Source organism: Penaeus chinensis, chromosome 7 (assembly GCF_019202785.1).
Source record: "Penaeus chinensis breed Huanghai No. 1 chromosome 7, ASM1920278v2, whole genome shotgun sequence".
Classification (NCBI taxonomy): domain Eukaryota; kingdom Metazoa; phylum Arthropoda; class Malacostraca; order Decapoda; family Penaeidae; genus Penaeus; species Penaeus chinensis.
Window position 1 is genome coordinate 15,277,558 of NC_061825.1, and position 19,278 is coordinate 15,296,835.

Sequence of the window (19,278 nt, forward strand, 5' to 3'; positions counted from 1 at the left end):
ATTGGCGAAGGAAGCCTGTAGCAAAGATACTGTGAACATAGATCTTGGGATGCCTCTTGCTAGGGTTGCACATATATTGAAAAGTTCTCATAAGGAAGAACTAGTAGATATGACAAACACTCAAAGGCCTGAAAGCTGTACCTATAAGGCACTACGATCAGTAAAGAGATAGCAAGCCCTCCTATGGGTGGCACCGAAGTCAAACCAGACATGAGGTATAAAGAACTATGTGAATATTTCATTTCATCTGATACATTGGAAGATATACTCGTATTATATCCTAAATTTACTATGTAAAACTGCCGTAAACAAAAAAAACACAGTGTTATGTAAACACGGCAAGATCATATCAACGTATTATTTTTGTATGATGTATGACATGTTTCTATATTACCATGTACAATTACAGTAGTCACAGACTACTGTACTGTGTCAGATGTATATAAAACTGTAATCATGATTGCCCACGCCTGAGCAGGTAGCCAGGGTGGTAAATAAACTTACTTAACTTAATTTATCATATACATATATAAATATGTAAATGTGTGTATATATATGTCTATATATACACATGTGTATGTGTATGCGTGTGTATTATATAGATATATATATATATATATATAAAAATATACGTGTATATATAGAAACAAATATATATGTATTTGTATATATATGAATATGTAAACATTCAAACATATATATCTTTTATATATATATATATGCATGTATGATATACATATACTGATATACATATACATACATATATATAAATATGTTTATATATACATATCTCTCTGTATGTGTGTGTGTATGTTTACATACACACACACGTATATGTACATACATTTATATACATGGACACATATTTATATGTAAATTATGTATATATGTATGTGTATATATATGTATATACATATACATGCATACATATGTGTATATATGTATAGATTTATATGTATATATGTATGTACATGTATGCATACATGTGTGTGTATACTTACATATGTATATATATCCATATATGTATATATAAATACATTTATATTCATATATATCTATAAAATGTATATCCATATTTATCCATATATCCATATATATATATATATATATATATGTTTAGTTATAAAGATATATGTATATATATAGATAGATTGATTCATGTGCATGAGTATATATGTATATATATAAATATATGTCTTTATATATATATGCCTTTGGTTGTGAAAAATACATATATAGATATATTGTAGATAGATACATGTAAATCTATATAAGTATATATATATATATATATATATATATATATCTTTCTAGATATACAGATATATACATTAATAGATATTTAGATAGATAAATATGGATATATATATAGATTTAGATATAGATTTATCTTTATCACTCAGAGTTCTTGTACAGTGTGCAAGTAATGTTTCAGGTGACGGTAAAAAAGAGAGGAATAACAAAATAATTATTCTAGATATGTTTAGATTTATTTGTCTAAAATCATGACACTTTCACCATGGTCAGCCACATGGTGTCAGAACCAAACATTTGGTGCAGAAAATAAAACAGTTTCTGTCTTTGGATCAACAAACCCGCAGATTCGCAGGCAGGAAGCAAATAAATATTATCTACTAAGAGCCACAGAATATCTGTATATAACGTGTGCACACCAGTTGGGCATACCGCAATTAGAGCTTTTCTTTTCGCAGTATGACTCACCAGTGAGCATACGATTTTCACTGTCCAACGGACAATAGAGACACCAGGGCCCTTTTCACCCTTCTGTGGCCCTGGCCATAGGAAGATGCCAACAACACGAACTGGTGCGTCAGTTTGTAGCTGCCAACTTTACTATTTTCCTCCCGCGATGCAGTCACAGCCCCAAGCTACATTCAACAGTTCACTCAATTCCTCTTCACCCAGAGAGCATTTGGGGAAAGCTTTCTTGCACGCAGAGGAGTCCTTGGTCTTAGTAGCCACGTCTCTAGCGTAGACAAAGGCAGCGTTGTAGGAGTTTGGCTTCATAGACTTATCAGTTAAGATTTCCACAAGTATGTTCTCTTTCAGTGTGCGATCGGATTCGTCCTTCGCCTGCACGAGGCAAAACATCTTGGGGACGCAGGTGTTGGGATCCAGTTGTCCTACTGCCGATATAATTAGGTCGTCATCTTCCTCAGCTGTTGCTGCAACGGACCGGCGGTAGCGGAGACGGTACTTTCTTTTAGGGGCTCTGTACCCATGGCCATGGCCGCGTCCATGGCTAGCACCGTGGTATCTGCGCTTGCTTATAGCGCTCGTCAAGGCTCCTAGGCCAGCCAGAACGCCGAATGAGGATGCTGCTTGGACTGCCATCAGGCACGAAAGACCAACGGCCACCAGGAGTAATAGGGCGCTATTCATCTAAAACGAAAAGGCAAATATTTATTTTTTTGATAAAGGTAAATCACAACAGAAATCAGAATGTTATAAGCAAATTAGTGCAAAAAACAAAGAGAAACATCATTCTGCATAGAAAACAAGGAAGATTGACTATGTCCAATACTGTAGTCTACAAACATCGTGATTTGTTTAACCGTATGTAGTAACCAGATAAAGAAAAAAAAAAAAAGTTTCACAAATTCACATGTCCACACACACCTTGCAAATCACTCAGTAGATATTGAATCTCTTAAACGACACGAGACTTAATGCTCTTCTTTCTCCAGTAAGCATGTGTGTTATACTAAGCTCTGGGTCTAAGGCCTTATATATACCCCAGTGCCAGATGCTGTGGAAAAATACCCTTTAATGTTATTGGTCAACCTTTTATGCCTCGACCAATAGCGAGACAGCATTGCTGCGCCTTGTGCAAGAAGTGGATTGCTGGAGGCAATCTATATCTCTGTTGAATATGAATTACAAGATAAGGACGAAAGTAAAGAATAAAGATCAGATAAACTACATGACTTAATAACGTTGGCCATCACAGAAATAGAAACAGAAGAGGAAGAAGTATAATCAATAATTAAAAAATAATAACTCCGAATCTCTTCCGAAAAAAAATAGAAATAAGCAATAACAACAGAGAGGAGTACATTCTTAATTACCAAAAAATGGAAGATTCCGTAAAATCTAATATTACAAATTCGTTTTTATCATCAAATCATCTCAACCACGTAACTACGTAATCCCATTGCTCTAATTACTGTGTAAATGAATACATCCGTGTAAAAATCACACATAGATTAGTAGTAGTAGCATTACTCAGTTGCACATTCCTGATGATAATAATAATGGATCATGAGTATGCATTATCAGTGATAATATGAATAATGAAGGGTGATAATGATGAAAACAGTAGTGGCACAGATAACACTACTGCGTATTATTTGATTTCGCTTTCTCAATCGCGTATTTTTTAACTGAAATATTTGGATACCTATGCATGTTACTATTTACTTTTTAACATACATGTTTCCTTGCAGATTTTTTGAAAATCAAAGACGTTATGCGATGCTTGTTGTAAATAGCACAACTCATTTACACTATGATAAATTACTATGTCTAAAATAAGGTCTATAAAACCGGCCAGTTTCAATCAAAGCTACGTAGGCCTTGCACGGTTCTCACTACCACCCCATCAGGTTATCGTGTTCAGTCAGTATCTGTCGTGTTTATTTTTTTGTCTTTGTTTCTAAATGTGTTTGACTTTTCTTGCTGTCATGTTGAAGCTATATTGCCATGTTTTAGCTAAATACAGAGTTGCCTCTATAATAGTGAAATAATTTTAATACCTAACTGTTGGATCTTCAACCATGTCGGACTCATCTAGATATCATGTTAATTTAAATGTTCATGTTGGATCAACTATGCTACTATTTCGAACCTGCCTTCTTGCCACGCTCAGCCTACAGTATCTTAATAAGACGCAAACAATTTAGGATTACATACGCTCTCTGTAGCGAGTATTGCTAACTATAACTTTCAGATTACCTTCACACTCATTACTATTCATTGTTACCAAGAAACTATGAGTCACCTTCATGAGTTATGCGCTGATCTTATGCTTCGAAGAAATGGGTAAGTCTAATGCTATGTTTCAATTCGGTGTATTGCTCTGACTTCATCGGATGTCTTGTTGAGTTTAAAATGTGCTCCACGAAACAATTAAAGTTTTCATTTGAATAAAAGTAAAAGTAAAAGAAAAAAGTAGACAAAGGAAAGGGTCTCAGGTGTATTGATTATTTATAATGGTAATTGTCTATGGAAAAGGCTGAGGCAAGAATGGAGGAAGGTAAAGAAAGGAATATAGCTATAAAGAGAAAGGAGACGAATTGCTGGTAACCGTTTTACAGTACCTGCAAAAACGGCTGCAAGGACAGATGCTAATCTCGAAAATGAAGACAAGAGAGAGAGGGGGAGAGAGAGGGAGAGACTGTAGGAGAGAAAGAAAGAGAAAGTGAGAAACAGAAGGAAAGACTGAGGAAGAGAGAGAGAGGGGGAAAGACACAGAGAACGGGGGTGTAGGAAAGGAGAGAGAGAGGGAGGGAGGAAGGAAAAGAGAAAGGGAGAGAGGGGGAAAAAAGAGAAAGAGAGAGAGGGGTGATATATGCTACAAAATTAAAAAGAGAAAGAGAGAGAGGGGTGATATATGCTACAAAATTAGCAGTTTAGGGAAGTCGAAGAAATAATATATGCATTGCTAACTATAATTTAACCTCAACAAAATAATAATAACAAGAATAAGGGTAATAATGACGGTACGCATGCGTTCCCGCGCGCACATGAGCTCACACTTGGATTTGTAAATATTGGGTGAGTCTTACGTAGATACGACAGTGGTATTTTGTGGCATCTATAAGATGAAAAGGTTTCGGGAGTCAACCCTGAAGAAGAATCCGCAGCCAGAGTCCCTGAGGCAGTTCGTTGTTGCTTGCGACCTCGTTCTAGCAACTTTTGCGACGCCGCTGGTGCCAAACCGTATCGGTCTATGCCATTGCTTTGGATCCATCAGCTGCGTGGAGAGAGGGAGCATGCTGCATGGGCAATAGCTTGCTTCTCATATTCTTTCGAACAGGAGTGGATAGAGACAATAATGCCATGATCGACATTGACTGACGATGGCCTTCGATATATATATGTATATATGAATCTATATGACTGCCGCGATAGCCCAGTGGGTTAGAGCATTTGACTCCGACCCTCGTGGTCCTGAGTTCAATTCCCCATCGCGGCATTGAGCCCGAGAAAACGACATATCGCCTTGAGAAGTCAAACGCAGGTGTCGTAGGGGAAATCACCGCCGTGGCACAAGTGATTAGGAAGGGCATCCAATCAGGCAAGGGTGACACTGCCATATAACCTTTCAATAGTGAACTGAGAGAGGTCTATGTCCTGCAGTGGAATTAATGGCTGTTAAGAAAATGAATATATATATATATATATGAATATGTGAACACATACACACACACACACACACATATATATACATATACACGAATATTTGAATATATATATATGTATATGTAAATACATCCATAAATTCGTATATATATATATATTCATATATATATATATATATATATATATGCATTAGAATATATAAATACATATATATGTATGTTTATACATATATATATATATAAATATACAAATATATGCGAAAATTAAATAGATTTGTATATATTCGAATATATGTGTGTATGTCCGTTCATGCATACATATACACATATTTGTGTGTGTATATATATATGTGTGTGTATACAAGTATTTATCTCCCTCTATCTATCTGGCCGCTTTTCTGCTTATGACAAGCCAAAACGTACGTGAGAAAAGTGCCACGTGATTGACTAATATGTTATCGGTTTTGACGCCTGTTCTTCCTTTTTCCTCTTTTCATTTTTTGAGGGTAATTCTTCTTGGGCACAAGTTTTTCTTGTCAATACATTTTCCTTCTTGTGGATAAAACGACTTTGAAAGATCCGGTGGTTTGACGACGCGTTTCGCTTATGTTGTGTAAAAATTGCGGTAAAATCCAAGGCCTGTGGCTACATAAAATACACAAGGGCATGGATATAGGCACACATTAAGGCATTTGTACATTTATACGCACTTTTATACATTTTGAATATACACACACATGCGCCCATACGTCTTTTCACAAACATTCAAACACTCATAGATGAGTGAATTTTTCACAAGAATAGCAGCTAACAATACACGCTCTGGCATCCTGTATCAGTCAAGTAACCACATACCAACCCATGGTTGATAATTAGGACGTGAGCTTGATGCATACCTTACCTGTTAACTTTCCTTGTTTACACATTTTTGTGATGTAGCTCGACTAGAAACTATGATTGTAGAAGCCCGATAGGTGGATCCTACATGGGTACGGTGAATGGTGAGCTTACGCTGTAAGGCAGACAACCAAGACGTCGATTCCTCTGTTAAAGGTAGGGCTGTAAGGAAGCTATAAATCAAGTATGTAACACATGATAATCGGTGAAAAAGAAGGAAGTATTACAGCAATACATTGCGCTTGCGGAAGGGAAAGATAAAGCACATTGGTATGTCACGTGAGGCAGATGAATAAACAGCTTAAACAGTGATTGTGTGCGCATGTATACATGCGTGTGCGAGTTTGTGAAAATTTCTATATGACAATCATGTAAGAGATAGGTTATGTAGAATATACGGAGAATATCATTAACATACATATTTCACTAATATGATACAGACAAAACATTTACAATAATTGTATTACATCAAATGTTTATCCTAGTTCACTTTCTAATTATCATTTTATTATGATACATCTAAATAAACAAATATATTTATTCAAAAGATAGTCCAATTTAGCGGTGTCCGTATAATTGTTTGTATAAATATAGTTTAATAATGAGACAACAGTTTCGAAAACTACCTGGACTACACCCTCAGACTTGAAAATGGAATCCAGGTGGTTTTTGAAAAAGTTCTCATTATCAATAAATCTACTTTGTGCATCATGGGGGTTTTCTACTATAAATGTGTGTGTATAAAGATATATGGTAGATAGATATAAACATATATATACATACATGCACATAAATATATATATCCATATGAACAGAGATATATTAATACATATACATGTACATGTGTTTAGGTGTCCAGTCAGAATTCTTGTACACTGTGTCTGTGAATATAAGTAATGTTTCAGGTGACGGTAAAAAAAAAAAAAAAAAAAAGAGGAATAACAAAACAATTATTCTAGAAAATATGTTTAGATTTATTTGTCTAAAATCATCACACTTTCACCATGGTCAGCAACATGGTATCAGAACCATACATTTTGGGCAGAAAATAATACAGTTTCTGTCTTTGGATCAACAACCCGCAGATTCGCAAGCAGGAAGCAAATAAATATTATCTACAAAGAGGCACAGAATATCTGTATATAACGTGTGCACACGAGTTGGGCATACCGCAATTAGAGCTTTTCTTTTCGCGGTATGACTCACCAGTGAGCATACGATTTTCACTCCAACGGACAATAGAGACACCAGGGCCCTTTTCACCCTGCTGTGGCTCTAGCCATAGGGAGATGCCAACAACTCGAACTGGAGCGTCAGTTTGTAGCTGCCAACTTTACTATTTTCCTCCCGCGGTGCAGTCACAGCCCCAAGCTACATTCAACAGTTCACTCAATTCCTCTTCACCAAGTGAGCATTTGGGGAAAGCTTTCTTGCACGCAGCGGAATCCTTGGTCTTAGTAGCCACGTCTCTAGCGTAGACAAAGGCAGAATTGTAGGAGTTTGGCTGCATAGTCTTATCAGTTAAGACTTCCACAAGCATATTCTCTTTCAGTGTGCGATCGGATTCGTCCTTCGCCTGCACGAGGCAAAACATCTTGGGGACGCAGGTGTTGGGATCCAGTTGTCCTACTGCCGAAAGAATTAGGTCGTCATCTTCCTCAGCTGCTGCTGCTGCAACGGACCGGCGGTAGCGGAGACGGTACTTTCTTTTAGGGGCTCTGTACCCATGGCCATGGCCGCGTCCATGGCTAGCACCGTGATATCTGCGCTTACTTATAGCGCTCGTCAAGGCTCCTAGGCCAGCCAGAACGCCGAATGAGGATGCTGCTTGGACTGCCATCAAGCACGAAAGACCAACGGCCACCAGGAGTATTAGGGCGCTATTCATCTAAAACGAAAAGGTAAACGTTTATTCTCTTAGTAAAGTAAATCACAACGTTAATCAGAATGTTATAAGCAAATGATGAACTTCATTTTACATGGCAAACAATGAAGAATGACCCCTATGTTCAATACTGTAGTCCATAAAAACCGGGATTTATTCAAGCTTATGTAAAAAAAAATTGAAACAAATAATAAATTCACATGTGCACACACCTTGCAAATCACTCAGTAGATAATGAACTCTTAAATGATAGGAGACTTAATGCTCTTCTTTCTCCAGTAAGCATGTGTGTTATACTAAGCTCTGGGTCTAAGGCCTTATATATACCCCAGTGCCAGATGCTGTGGAAAAATACCCTTTAATGTTATTGGTCGACCTTTTATGCCTCGACCAATAGCGAGACAGCATTGATGCGCCTTGTGCAAGAAGTGTATTGCAGGAAGCAATCTGTACCTCTGTTGAATATGAATTACAAGATAAAGAAGAAAGTAAAGGATAAAGATCAGATAAAATAAATAGTGTAAAGTTGGCTGTCACAGAAATGGAAACGGAAAAGGAAGAAGTATAATCAATTTACATTCACAAAAAAAAGGAAATAAAAGGGATATGTTACTGAGCAGAACAGAAAGGGGAACAATCTTAATCACTAAAAAAATAATGATTCCCTAAATTTTATTACAAATTAATTCACCAAACAACTTCTTTCGCCGTAATTCCGTAATTTCCATTACTCTAATTACTATGTCAATTAATACATCCTTGTAAAAATGACAAATAGATTATTATTATTAGTAGTATTCAGTTGCAGATCCCTGATGATAATGATGCCAACAAGGATCATGGGTACGCAGATAATATGAATAATGAAGGGTGATAAAGAATGAAAAGAGTAATGGCACTTATAATGTTACTGCGTATTAGTTGATTTTTTTTTTTTTTTTCATCTGTATTTTTTTTCTAATTGAAATATGTTTATGCTGGATACTTATGCATATTACGATTTATTTTTATCGTACAGGTTTCCTTGTAGATTTTTAAAAAATTAAAACGTTATATGATGTTTTTAGTAAATACTGCAACTTATTTACACGATGACAAATGAGTATGATGTCTAAAATATATTATCTAAAACGAGTCAGTTTCAATCACAGCTACATAATCCTTGCACGATTTTCACTGCCATCCCGGATTAGGTTTTTGTATCTGTCGAGTTGAAGATTTTCTTTGATTTTAACTGTGTTTTATCTTGCTGCCATGTTGAATCTATGTTGTCATGTTGTAGCTTAGTATAGGGTTGCCTTTATTAATATCGAACTGTGATTCACCTTCATGAGTTCCACGCTGATTTTATACTTTGAAGAAATGTGTAAATCCAATGATATTTTTCGATGTCTATTGCCCTGACTTCATCGGATGTCCTGTTAAGTTTAAAATGCGCTCCATGAAGTCTGGTTTACATTTGAAAGTTAATCGAAAAGAAAAAAACAAACAAAAGAAAGGCCCTGAGAAGGTATATTGATTATGTATAATGATAACAGTTTATGGAGAAGGCTGAGTCAAGAATGGGGAAAGGAGAAGAAAGGAATATAGCAATAAAGAGAAAGGAGATAAATTGCTGGTAAGCGTTTTGCAGAACCTACAAAAATGGCTGTAATGAAAGATGCCACTCTCAAAAATAAAAATAAATAAACGATAAACAAGACAGTTGGAGAGAGAGAAAAAGAGAAAGTGAGAAGGAGAGAGGGAGGTAAGAGAGAGAGGATATAGGAAAGGAAAGAAAGGGAGGGTGGGAGGAAGAGAGAAAGAGGGGGAGAAAGAGAGAGGGAGGGAGAGTGAAAAAGGGAAATAGAGAGAGGGTTTGGGTTGAGGCGAACACATGCTTATAAAATTAACTGTTAGGGCAGTCGAATAAAACATATATGCATTGCTAACTATAACTTAACTTCAACTAAATAATAAGTATAAGGATGATAATGCCAATATACATGCATGCTCGCGCGCACATGAGCAACAGATTTGCAAATATTGGGTTAGTGGTCTCTTGTGGCATATATAAGATGTACATGCTTCGGGAGCCAACCTGATTCCCTGAGGCAGTTCATTGTCGCTTTTGGCCTTGTTCTGGCAACTCCGGCGACGCCGCTGGTGCCAAAGCGTATCGGTCTATGCCATTGCTTTGGATCTATCAGCTGCGTCGAGAGAGAGAACCTGCTGCCTAAGCAACAGATTTCTCCTCATATTCTTTTGCCGAGGCATTGACTCTACCTATACGGGAGTGAGTAGAGACAATAATGCCATAGTCGACAATGACTGATGGTGACATTTTATATATATATATATATATATATATATATATATACACACACACGAATATATGAATATACATATATATATATATAGATATAGGAATATGTGAGTACATATATATAAATATACACGAATATGCGAATACATATATATACATATACACGAATATGTGAATACATATTCATATGTGTGTGTATATGTAAACTACTATGTGAATACATACACACATATATATGCAAATATGTGAATATAAACATATATAAACATATATATATATACGTAAATGTGAATATATATATATATATATATATATGTAAATGTGAACATATATATATTCGAACATGTGAATATATGTATGCATATACATACATACATACATATTTGTATATGTGTGTGTGCGTGTGTACACGTATTTCTCCAACCTTTTTTCTCTCCCTCTATCTATCTGACCGCTTTTCTGCTCATGACAAGCCAAAATGTACGTGAGAAAGGTTCCACGTGATTAAATAATAGGTTATCTCTTTCGTCGTCTCTTCCTTCTTTTCTCATCCTATGATTCCCTCTTGTTTATGGCAATCCTTCATGGACATAATTTTTTCTTCTCAATACATTTTTCTTGTGGATTAAACGACTTTGAAAGATCCGGTGGTTTGACGACGCGTTTCGCTTGATAATGTTATGTGTACAAAATGCGGTAAAATCCAAGGCCTGTGGCTACATGAAACACACTCACACACAAAGGCATGGATATACGCACACATAATGGCATTTGTGCATTCATACGCACTTTTATATATTTTGAATATACACACATGCGCCCATACGTCTTTTCACAAACATTCAAACACTCATAGATGAGTGAATTGTTCACAAGAATAGCAGCTAACAATACACGCACTGGCATCCTGTATCAGTCAAGTAACCACATACCAACCCATGGTTAATATTTAGGACGTGAGCTTGATGCATACCTTACCTGTTAACTTTCCTTGTTTACACATTTTTTGTGATGTAGCTCGACTAGAAACTATGATTGTAGGAGCCCGATAGGTGGATCCTACAAGGGTACGGTGAATGGTGAGCTTACGCTGAAGGCAGTCAACCAAGACGTCGATTCCTCTGTTAAAGGTAGGGTTGTGAGGAAGCTATAATCAAGTATTTAACATAAGATACTCGGTGAAGAAGAAGGAAGTGTTACAGCAATACATTGCCCTTGCGGAAGGGAAAGACAAAGCACATTGGTATGTCACGTGAGGCAGATGAATAAACAGGTTAAACAGTGATTATGTGAGAATGTATACATGTGTGTGCGAGTTTGTGATGATTTTTATATGACAATCATGAAAGATATAGGTTATGTAGAATATGACAAAAGATACGAATATCATTAACATACATATTTCACTAATATGATATAGACATAACATTTACAATAATTATATTATATCAAATGTTTATCCAAGTTCACTTTCTAATTATCATTTTATTATATGTTTAAGTAAATATATATGTATATATTTACAAGATGATCCAATTTAGCGGTGTTCGTATATTTCTTTGTATAAATATAATTTAATGATAATGAGACAACAGGTTCGAAATCCACCTGGACTCCATCCTCAGACCTGAAAATGGAATCCAGGTGGTTTATGAAAAAGTTCTCATTATCTATAAATCTAGTTTGTGCAATAGGAGGGTTTTCTACTATATATGTGTGTGTATAAAGATATGTGGTATATAGATATAAACATATATATACATACATACACATAAATATATATATATATATATATATATACCGATGAACATAGATATGTTAATACATATATCTGTATATGTGTTTAGGTGTCCTGACAGAATTCTTGTACACTGTGTCTGTGAATATAAGTCATGTTTCAGGTGACGGTAAAAAAGAGAGGAATAGCAAAACAATTGTTCTAGAAAATATGTTTAGATTTATTTGTCTAAAATCATCACACTTTCACCATGGTCAGAAACATGGTATCAAAACCATACATTTAGTGCAAAAAATAAAACAGCTTGTCTTTGAATCAACAACTTGCAGATTCGTAGCCAGCCAGCAAATAAATATTATCTACTAAGAGGCACAGAATATCTGTATATAACGTGTGCACACCAGTTGGGCATACCGCAATTAGAGCTTTTCTTTTCGCGGTATGACTCACCAGTGAGCATACTATTTTCACTGTCCAACGGACAATAGAGACACCAGGGACCCTTTTCACCCTGCTGTGGCTCTAGCCATAAGATGCCAACAACAAGATAGGGAGCGTCAGTTTGTAGCTGCCAATTTTACTCTTTTCCTCCCGCGGTGCAGTCACAGCCCCAAGCTACATTCAACAGCTTACTCAGTTCCTCTTCACCAAGTGAGCATTTGGGGAAAGCTTTCTTGCACGCAGAGGAGTCCTTGGTCTTAGTAGCCACGTCTCTAGCGTAGACGAAGGCAGCGTTGTAGGAGTTTGGCTTCATAGACTTATCAGTTAAGACTTCCACAAGCATATTCTCTTTCAGTGTGCGATCGGATTCGTCCTTCGCCTGCACGAGGCAAAACATCTTGGGGACGCAGGTGTTGGGATCCAGTTGTCCTACTGCCGAAAGAATTAGGTCGTCATCTTCCTCAGCTGCTGCTACAACGGACCGGCGGTAGCGGAGACGGTACTTTCTTTTAGGGGCTCTGTACCCATGGCCATGGCCGCGTCCATGGCTAGCACCGTGATATCTGCGCTTGCTTATAGCGCTTGTCAAGGCTCCTAGGCCAGCCAGAACGCCGAATGAGGATGCTGCTTGGGCTGCCATCAAGCACGAAAGACCAACGGCCACCAGGAGTAGTAGGGCGCTATTCATCTAAAACGAAAAGGCAAACATTTATTCTCTTAGTATATTAAATCACAACGTTAATCAAAATGTTATAAGCAAATGATGAAATTCATGTTTCATGGCAAACAAAGAATATTGACCCCTATGTTCAATACTGTAGTCTATAAACAACCAAGATTTATTCAACCTTATGTAGAAAAAGAAAAAAAATAGATTGTAAAATAAAAAATAATAATAAACAAATAAATTCACATATACACACCTTGCAAATCACTCAGTAGATACTGAACCTTTAAACGATACGAAACTTAATGCTCTGCTTTCTCCAGTAAGCATGTGTGTTATACTAAGCTCTGGGTCTAAGGCCTTATATATACCCCAGTGCCTGATGCTGTGGAAAAATACCATTTAATGTTATTGGTCGACCTTTTTTGCCTCGACCAATAGCGAGAGAACATTGCTGCGCCTTGTGCAAGAAGTGTAATGCAAGAAGCAATCTGTACCTCTGTTGAATATGAATTACAAGATAAAGAAGAAGATAAACTTAATAGTATAAAGTTGGCTGTCACAGAAGTGGACACGGAAGAGGAATAAGTATAATGAAATAAAATGTTTATTTAACTAAGCAGAACAACAGAGAGGGGAACATTCTTAATCAGTAAGAACAAATATTGACTCCCTAAATTTTATTACAAATTAATTCGTCAAACAACTATCGCCGTAATTCTATAATTTCCATTTACCACATGACTGAACACATCCGTGTGAAAATGACAAATAAATTATTATTAGCAGTATTACTCAGTTGCAGATTCCTGATTATAATGATGATGATGCCAGCAAGGATCATGGGTACGCAGATAATATGAATAATGAAGTGATAAAGAATGAAAACAGTAATGGCACATATAATATTACTACGTATTAGTTTTTTTGTTTTTTTTTCCATCTGTATCTTTTTTCTAATTGAAATACTTATGCATGTTACGATTTATTTTTAACGTACAGGTTTCCTTGTAGATTTGTTTATATTTAAAACGTTATGTGATGTTTTTAGTAAATACTGCAACTCATTTACACGATGACAAATGAGTATGATGTCTAAAATATATTATCTAAAACGAGTCAGTTTCTATCACAGCTACATAATCCTTGCACGATTCTCACTGCCATCCCGGATTAGGTTTTTGTATCTGTCGAGTTGAAGATTTTCTTTGATTTTAACTGTGTTTTTTCTTGCTGCCATGTTGAATCTATGTTGTCATGTAGCTTAGTATAGGGTTGCCTTTATTAGTATCTAACTGTGATTCACCTTCATGAGTTCCACGCTGATTTTATACTTTGAAGAAATGTTTAAATCCAATGATAAAAAAAAAAAAAAAAAATTGGCTCTGAGAAGGTATATCGATTATGTTTAATGATAACAGTTTATGGAGAAGGCTGAGTCAAGAATGGGGGAAGGAGAAAGGAATATAGCATTAAAGAGAAAGGAGATAAATTGCTGGTAAGCGTTTTACAGAACCTACAAAAATGGCTGCAAGGAAAGATGCCACAGTCAAAAATAAAAATAAATAAACGATAAACAAGACAGTTGGAAAGAAAAAAAAGAGAAGGTGAGAACGAGAGAGGGAGGCAAGAGAGAGAGGATATAGGAAAGGAAAGAAAGGGAGGGTGGGAGGAAGAGAGAAAGAGGGGGAGAAAGAGAGAGGGAGGGAGAGAGAAAATGATAAGTATAAGGATGATAATGACAATATACATGTATGCTCGCGCGCACATGAGCAACAGATTTGTAAATATTGGGTTAGTGGTGCCTTGTGGCATATACAAGATGTACACGCTTCGGGAGGCAACCCTGAGGAAAAATTCGCACCCGGAGTCCCTGTAGTAGGCATGAATGCATAGAGTAAACAAAGACGGTGATTCAGGTGACGTGTTAAAGTTTGCCCATGGTGTTTTCCTGATCCCTTGGGTCATAAATAAGTGATCTGGAAGGGGGGCAGAAAAAAATGTCCCTTAGGGTCCCAAGGGGGGGGGGGGGCAGGGGTTTCGGGGTATACGAAAATACATCTCTTACATATCGCATTTATTTCTCCTAGCAGGTAACATTAATTCGTGAATGATATACCGTTTCTTATGTTCTATTGCATGAAGAATCCGAATATACCATTATTTTGTCGATTAAGTTTATAATAATTTTTTTCTGGAACATTGCCGTGATTCATCTTTTTAGGTACAGATATACAAAGGTACATACGTGAGAAAGTAAAATGCATATGAAAAATACAGGCCATATTTTTTATACACTTATTTAACTTTCACAATTTTAGTTTCAGAATAATGTGAAGTTCATGTAAATACTGTGTCTTAATCCATCATTAGCTCAAAGGTATAATAAGCGTACCGTTTCTAGACATGCATAATGTGTTTTGTTTACGTAATCTCTATATACAGTTTTCATCTAGTAAATAGTATATGAATTTTATATTTCTCCTAATGCATCACTTTCACGTATTACATGATTGTACTACCCTACATAAAACAAAGCTGTCAATTTTACATATAACTAATGAAAATGATAATCACTTATCAATTTAAATGAAAAAGACTGCTTATTAAAATTAAATTATAATTTTATGTCATGAAAAATGCCTCGAATCACAGATTGAAATACATGAGTAAAGTTATCTCATTATTTTGTGTAAAAATAAAAGTATCCTTCTATTTACAAACTGCTGCACAGACATTTACATAGGGCTGTGCAGGGTAGGCCCTTCTTAAAGCAACTACAGGCTCGGCTACATGGTCTCTTACAGCCACATTTTACTAGTTCCTGGCAGACTGATGCAACCTGTGGGACAGACATCCACCGAGGAAGTAACTTCCCATCAGTTCCCTTCCATCCATACAAGCAAGGGTCTGGTTCACGAACTTGTGAGTCATGGGCAGATATCCAGATACTGCTCTGGTAGAGAGCTCTTTGACAATGGTGATACAGAGCATTTTGAGTTGGAGGAATCATTTCTACATTCTGGTAGCGCTGGCAGAACATCTGCTTCCTTAACTGGTTTACTGATTTAGTTTGTGTGTCTCCTCCATAGACTTTAACAATGTAATGCTCAAGAGAGGTGAACAGCTGACTTTCCATTTTGAGTTCCATAAAAGGCTTGAAAGAACCCATTGCTTCGATCACCTCATGAGAACACTTTCTCAGGGCAGTAAAGCACATCCTTTTTGATCGACCTTTAAAAGCAGAGCTTGAATCACACCCGGTTACTGCATGAACAAGAGGAAGGGCACTGCAAAATCTTCTACCAAGGGCTTCTACAATTGCCCTGATGCTCAAAATGCGCCGATGCTTTCCCGTACCATAACTAATGTAGACTTCACAGCTGGTGACAGATGTAGCTTCAAAGAGTGGGAAATGATAAAGTAGAATAATAACTACATCAGAATCGCAAGTCCTCACCAAAACATTTGCATGACCTATCCTCAGTGTATGAAGAATATGTAGTACCATTCGACTGTAAGCTTCCTCTTTGCAAAACTGCCCTTCCATGTCTTCTCCTCGTCCCCAATGCTTGACTGTCTTTCCATCAGCACTGGAAATATACAAGTCACCTGGGATGCTTTGGATGTCAACTGGGTTATCTCCAAGGAACTTAAAGAGCTCTTACATTATTCTGAAACTTAAATTGTGAAAGTTAAATAAGTGTATAAAAAATATGGCCTGTATTTTTCATATGCATTTTACTTTCTCACGTATGTACCTTTGTATATCTGTACCTAAAAAGATAAATCACGGCAATGTTCCAGAAAAATTTATGTTGTGTGATAAGTTATACATATATGCCAAAATAAAAAAGTTAAACCTAACTAATGGGTCTCAGGACTATCTGTGAGTGAGGTCATGAAGTGTTACCCATACATAATTCACTTTTATTTTCTTATCTATCAACATAGAACTTTCGTTTTGGTATAATTTTATAGGTAATTCAATGGTGCATAACTTTTATTTAGAAAACATTTTCAGTATTCAAGTCTATATACATGTTTCTGGAAGGATTATATCAATAATCATATTTATTACCGACCATTTTCTTGCATAAATGACTTATACTGTTTTTTGGCTAAACTTAATCGACAAAATAATGGTATATTCGGATTCTTCATACAATAGAACATAGGAAACGGTATATCATTCACGAATTAATGTTACCTGCTAGGAGAAATAAATGCGATATATAAGAGATGTATTTTCGTATACCCCGAAACCCCTGCCCCCCCCCCCCTTGGGACCCTAAGGGACATTTTTTTCTGCCCTCCTTCCAGATCACTTATTTATGACCCAAGGGATCAGGAAAACACCATGGGCAAACTTTAACACGTCACCTGAATCACCGTCTCTATTAGTCATGCCCACTACTGAGGCAGTTCGTTTTTACTTACGACCTCGTTCTGGCAACTTCGGCGACGCCGCTGGTGCCAAACCGTATCGATCTATGCCATAGCTTTGGATCCATCAGCTGCGTGGAAAGAGGGAACCTGCCGCCTAAGCAACAGTTTGCTCCTCACATTCTTTTGCCGAGGCATTGACTCTACCTAAACGGGAGTGGGTAGAGACAATAATGCCATAGTCGACAATGACTGATGGTGGCTTTCTATATATATATATATATATATATATATACACACACACACGAATATACGAATATATATATAGATATACGAATATGTGAATACATATATATTACACATATACACGAATATGCGAATACTTATATATATATATATATATATATATATATATATATATATATATATATACACGAATATGTGAATGCATATTCATATGTGTGTATATATGTAAACTACTATGTGAAAACATACACACACATATATATGCAAATATGTGAATATAAACATACATATATACGTAAATGTGAACATATATATACGTAAATGTGACCATATATATATTCGAACATGTGAATATATGTATGCATATACATACATACATACATATTTGTATATGTGTGTGTGCGTGTGTACACGTATTTCTCCAACCTTTTTTCTCTCCCTCTATCTATCTGACCGCTTTTCTGCTCATGACAAGCCAAAATGTACGTGAGAAAGGTTCCACGTGATTGAATAATAGGTTATCCCTTTCGTTGTCTCTTCCTTCTTTTCGCATCCTATGATTTCCTCTTTTTTAATGGCAATCCTTCATGGACATAATTTTTTCTTCTCAATACATTTTTCTTGTGGATTAAACGACTTTGAAAGATTCGGTGGCTTGACGACGCGTTTCGCTTAATTATGTTATGTGTACAAAATGCGGTAAAATCCAAGGCCTGTGGCTACATAAAACACACACACACACAAAGGCATGGATATACGCACACATTAAGGCATTTGTGCATTTATACGCACTTTTACAGATTTTGAATATACACATGCGCCAATACGTCTTTTCACAAACATTCAAACACTCACAGATGAGTGAATTTTTCACAAGAATAGCAGCTAACAATACACGCTCTGGCATCCTGTATCAGTCAAGTAACCACATACCAACCCATGGTTAATAATTAGGACGTGAGCTTGATGCATACCTTACCTGTTAACTTTTCTTGTTTACACATTTGTGTGATGTAGCTCGACTAGAAACTATGATTGTAGGAGCCCGATAGGTGGATCCTACAAGGGTACGGTGAATGGTGAGGTTACGCTGTAAGGCAGACAACCAAGACGTCGATTCCTCTGTTAAAGGTAGGGCTGTAAGGAAGCTATAAATCAAGTTTGTAACATATGATAATCGGTGAAGAAGAAGGAAGTGTTACAGCAATACATTGCCCTTGCGGAAGGGAAAGATAAAGCACATTGGTATGTCACGTGAGGCAGATGAATAAACAGCTTAAAAAGTGATTATGTGCGCATGTATACATGTGTGTGCGAGTTCACTTGCAA

The 19,278-nt window shown here is 36.4% G+C and overlaps 3 protein-coding genes across 3 annotated transcripts; all 3 read right to left on the bottom strand.

Annotated features, from left to right (window-relative positions):
* Positions 1–1,471: 1,471 nt before the first annotated feature.
* LOC125027360 lies at positions 1,472–2,715 on the bottom strand. The gene is made up of 2 exons (XM_047616401.1): positions 2,641–2,715; positions 1,472–2,403 (listed from the first exon to the last, which is right to left on the bottom strand). The coding sequence occupies exon 2, from the start codon at positions 2,401–2,403 to the stop codon at positions 1,855–1,857; it is 549 nt and encodes a 182-aa protein (XP_047472357.1). The 5' UTR covers positions 2,641–2,715; the 3' UTR covers positions 1,472–1,854.
* A 4,519-nt stretch (positions 2,716–7,234) lies between these two features.
* Positions 7,235–8,445, bottom strand: LOC125027518. Its single transcript, XM_047616603.1, has 2 exons — positions 8,379–8,445; positions 7,235–8,169 (listed from the first exon to the last, which is right to left on the bottom strand). Exon 2 carries the CDS (start codon positions 8,167–8,169, stop codon positions 7,618–7,620), a length of 552 nt encoding a protein of 183 aa, XP_047472559.1. The 5' UTR covers positions 8,379–8,445; the 3' UTR covers positions 7,235–7,617.
* Positions 8,446–12,408: 3,963 nt separating this feature from the next.
* LOC125027394 lies at positions 12,409–13,638 on the bottom strand. Its single transcript, XM_047616459.1, has 2 exons — positions 13,574–13,638; positions 12,409–13,338 (listed from the first exon to the last, which is right to left on the bottom strand). Exon 2 carries the CDS (start codon positions 13,336–13,338, stop codon positions 12,787–12,789), a length of 552 nt encoding a protein of 183 aa, XP_047472415.1. The 5' UTR covers positions 13,574–13,638; the 3' UTR covers positions 12,409–12,786.
* Between the last annotated feature and the right edge of the window lie 5,640 nt (positions 13,639–19,278).

Bases quoted from the DNA above. Each gene is read 5' to 3' on its own strand.
- LOC125027360 (XM_047616401.1), bottom strand. From the start codon at position 2,403: ATGAATAGCGCCCTATTACTCCTGGTGGCCGTTGGTCTTTCGTGCCTG.
- LOC125027518 (XM_047616603.1), bottom strand. From the start codon at position 8,169: ATGAATAGCGCCCTAATACTCCTGGTGGCCGTTGGTCTTTCGTGCTTG.
- LOC125027394 (XM_047616459.1), bottom strand. From the start codon at position 13,338: ATGAATAGCGCCCTACTACTCCTGGTGGCCGTTGGTCTTTCGTGCTTG.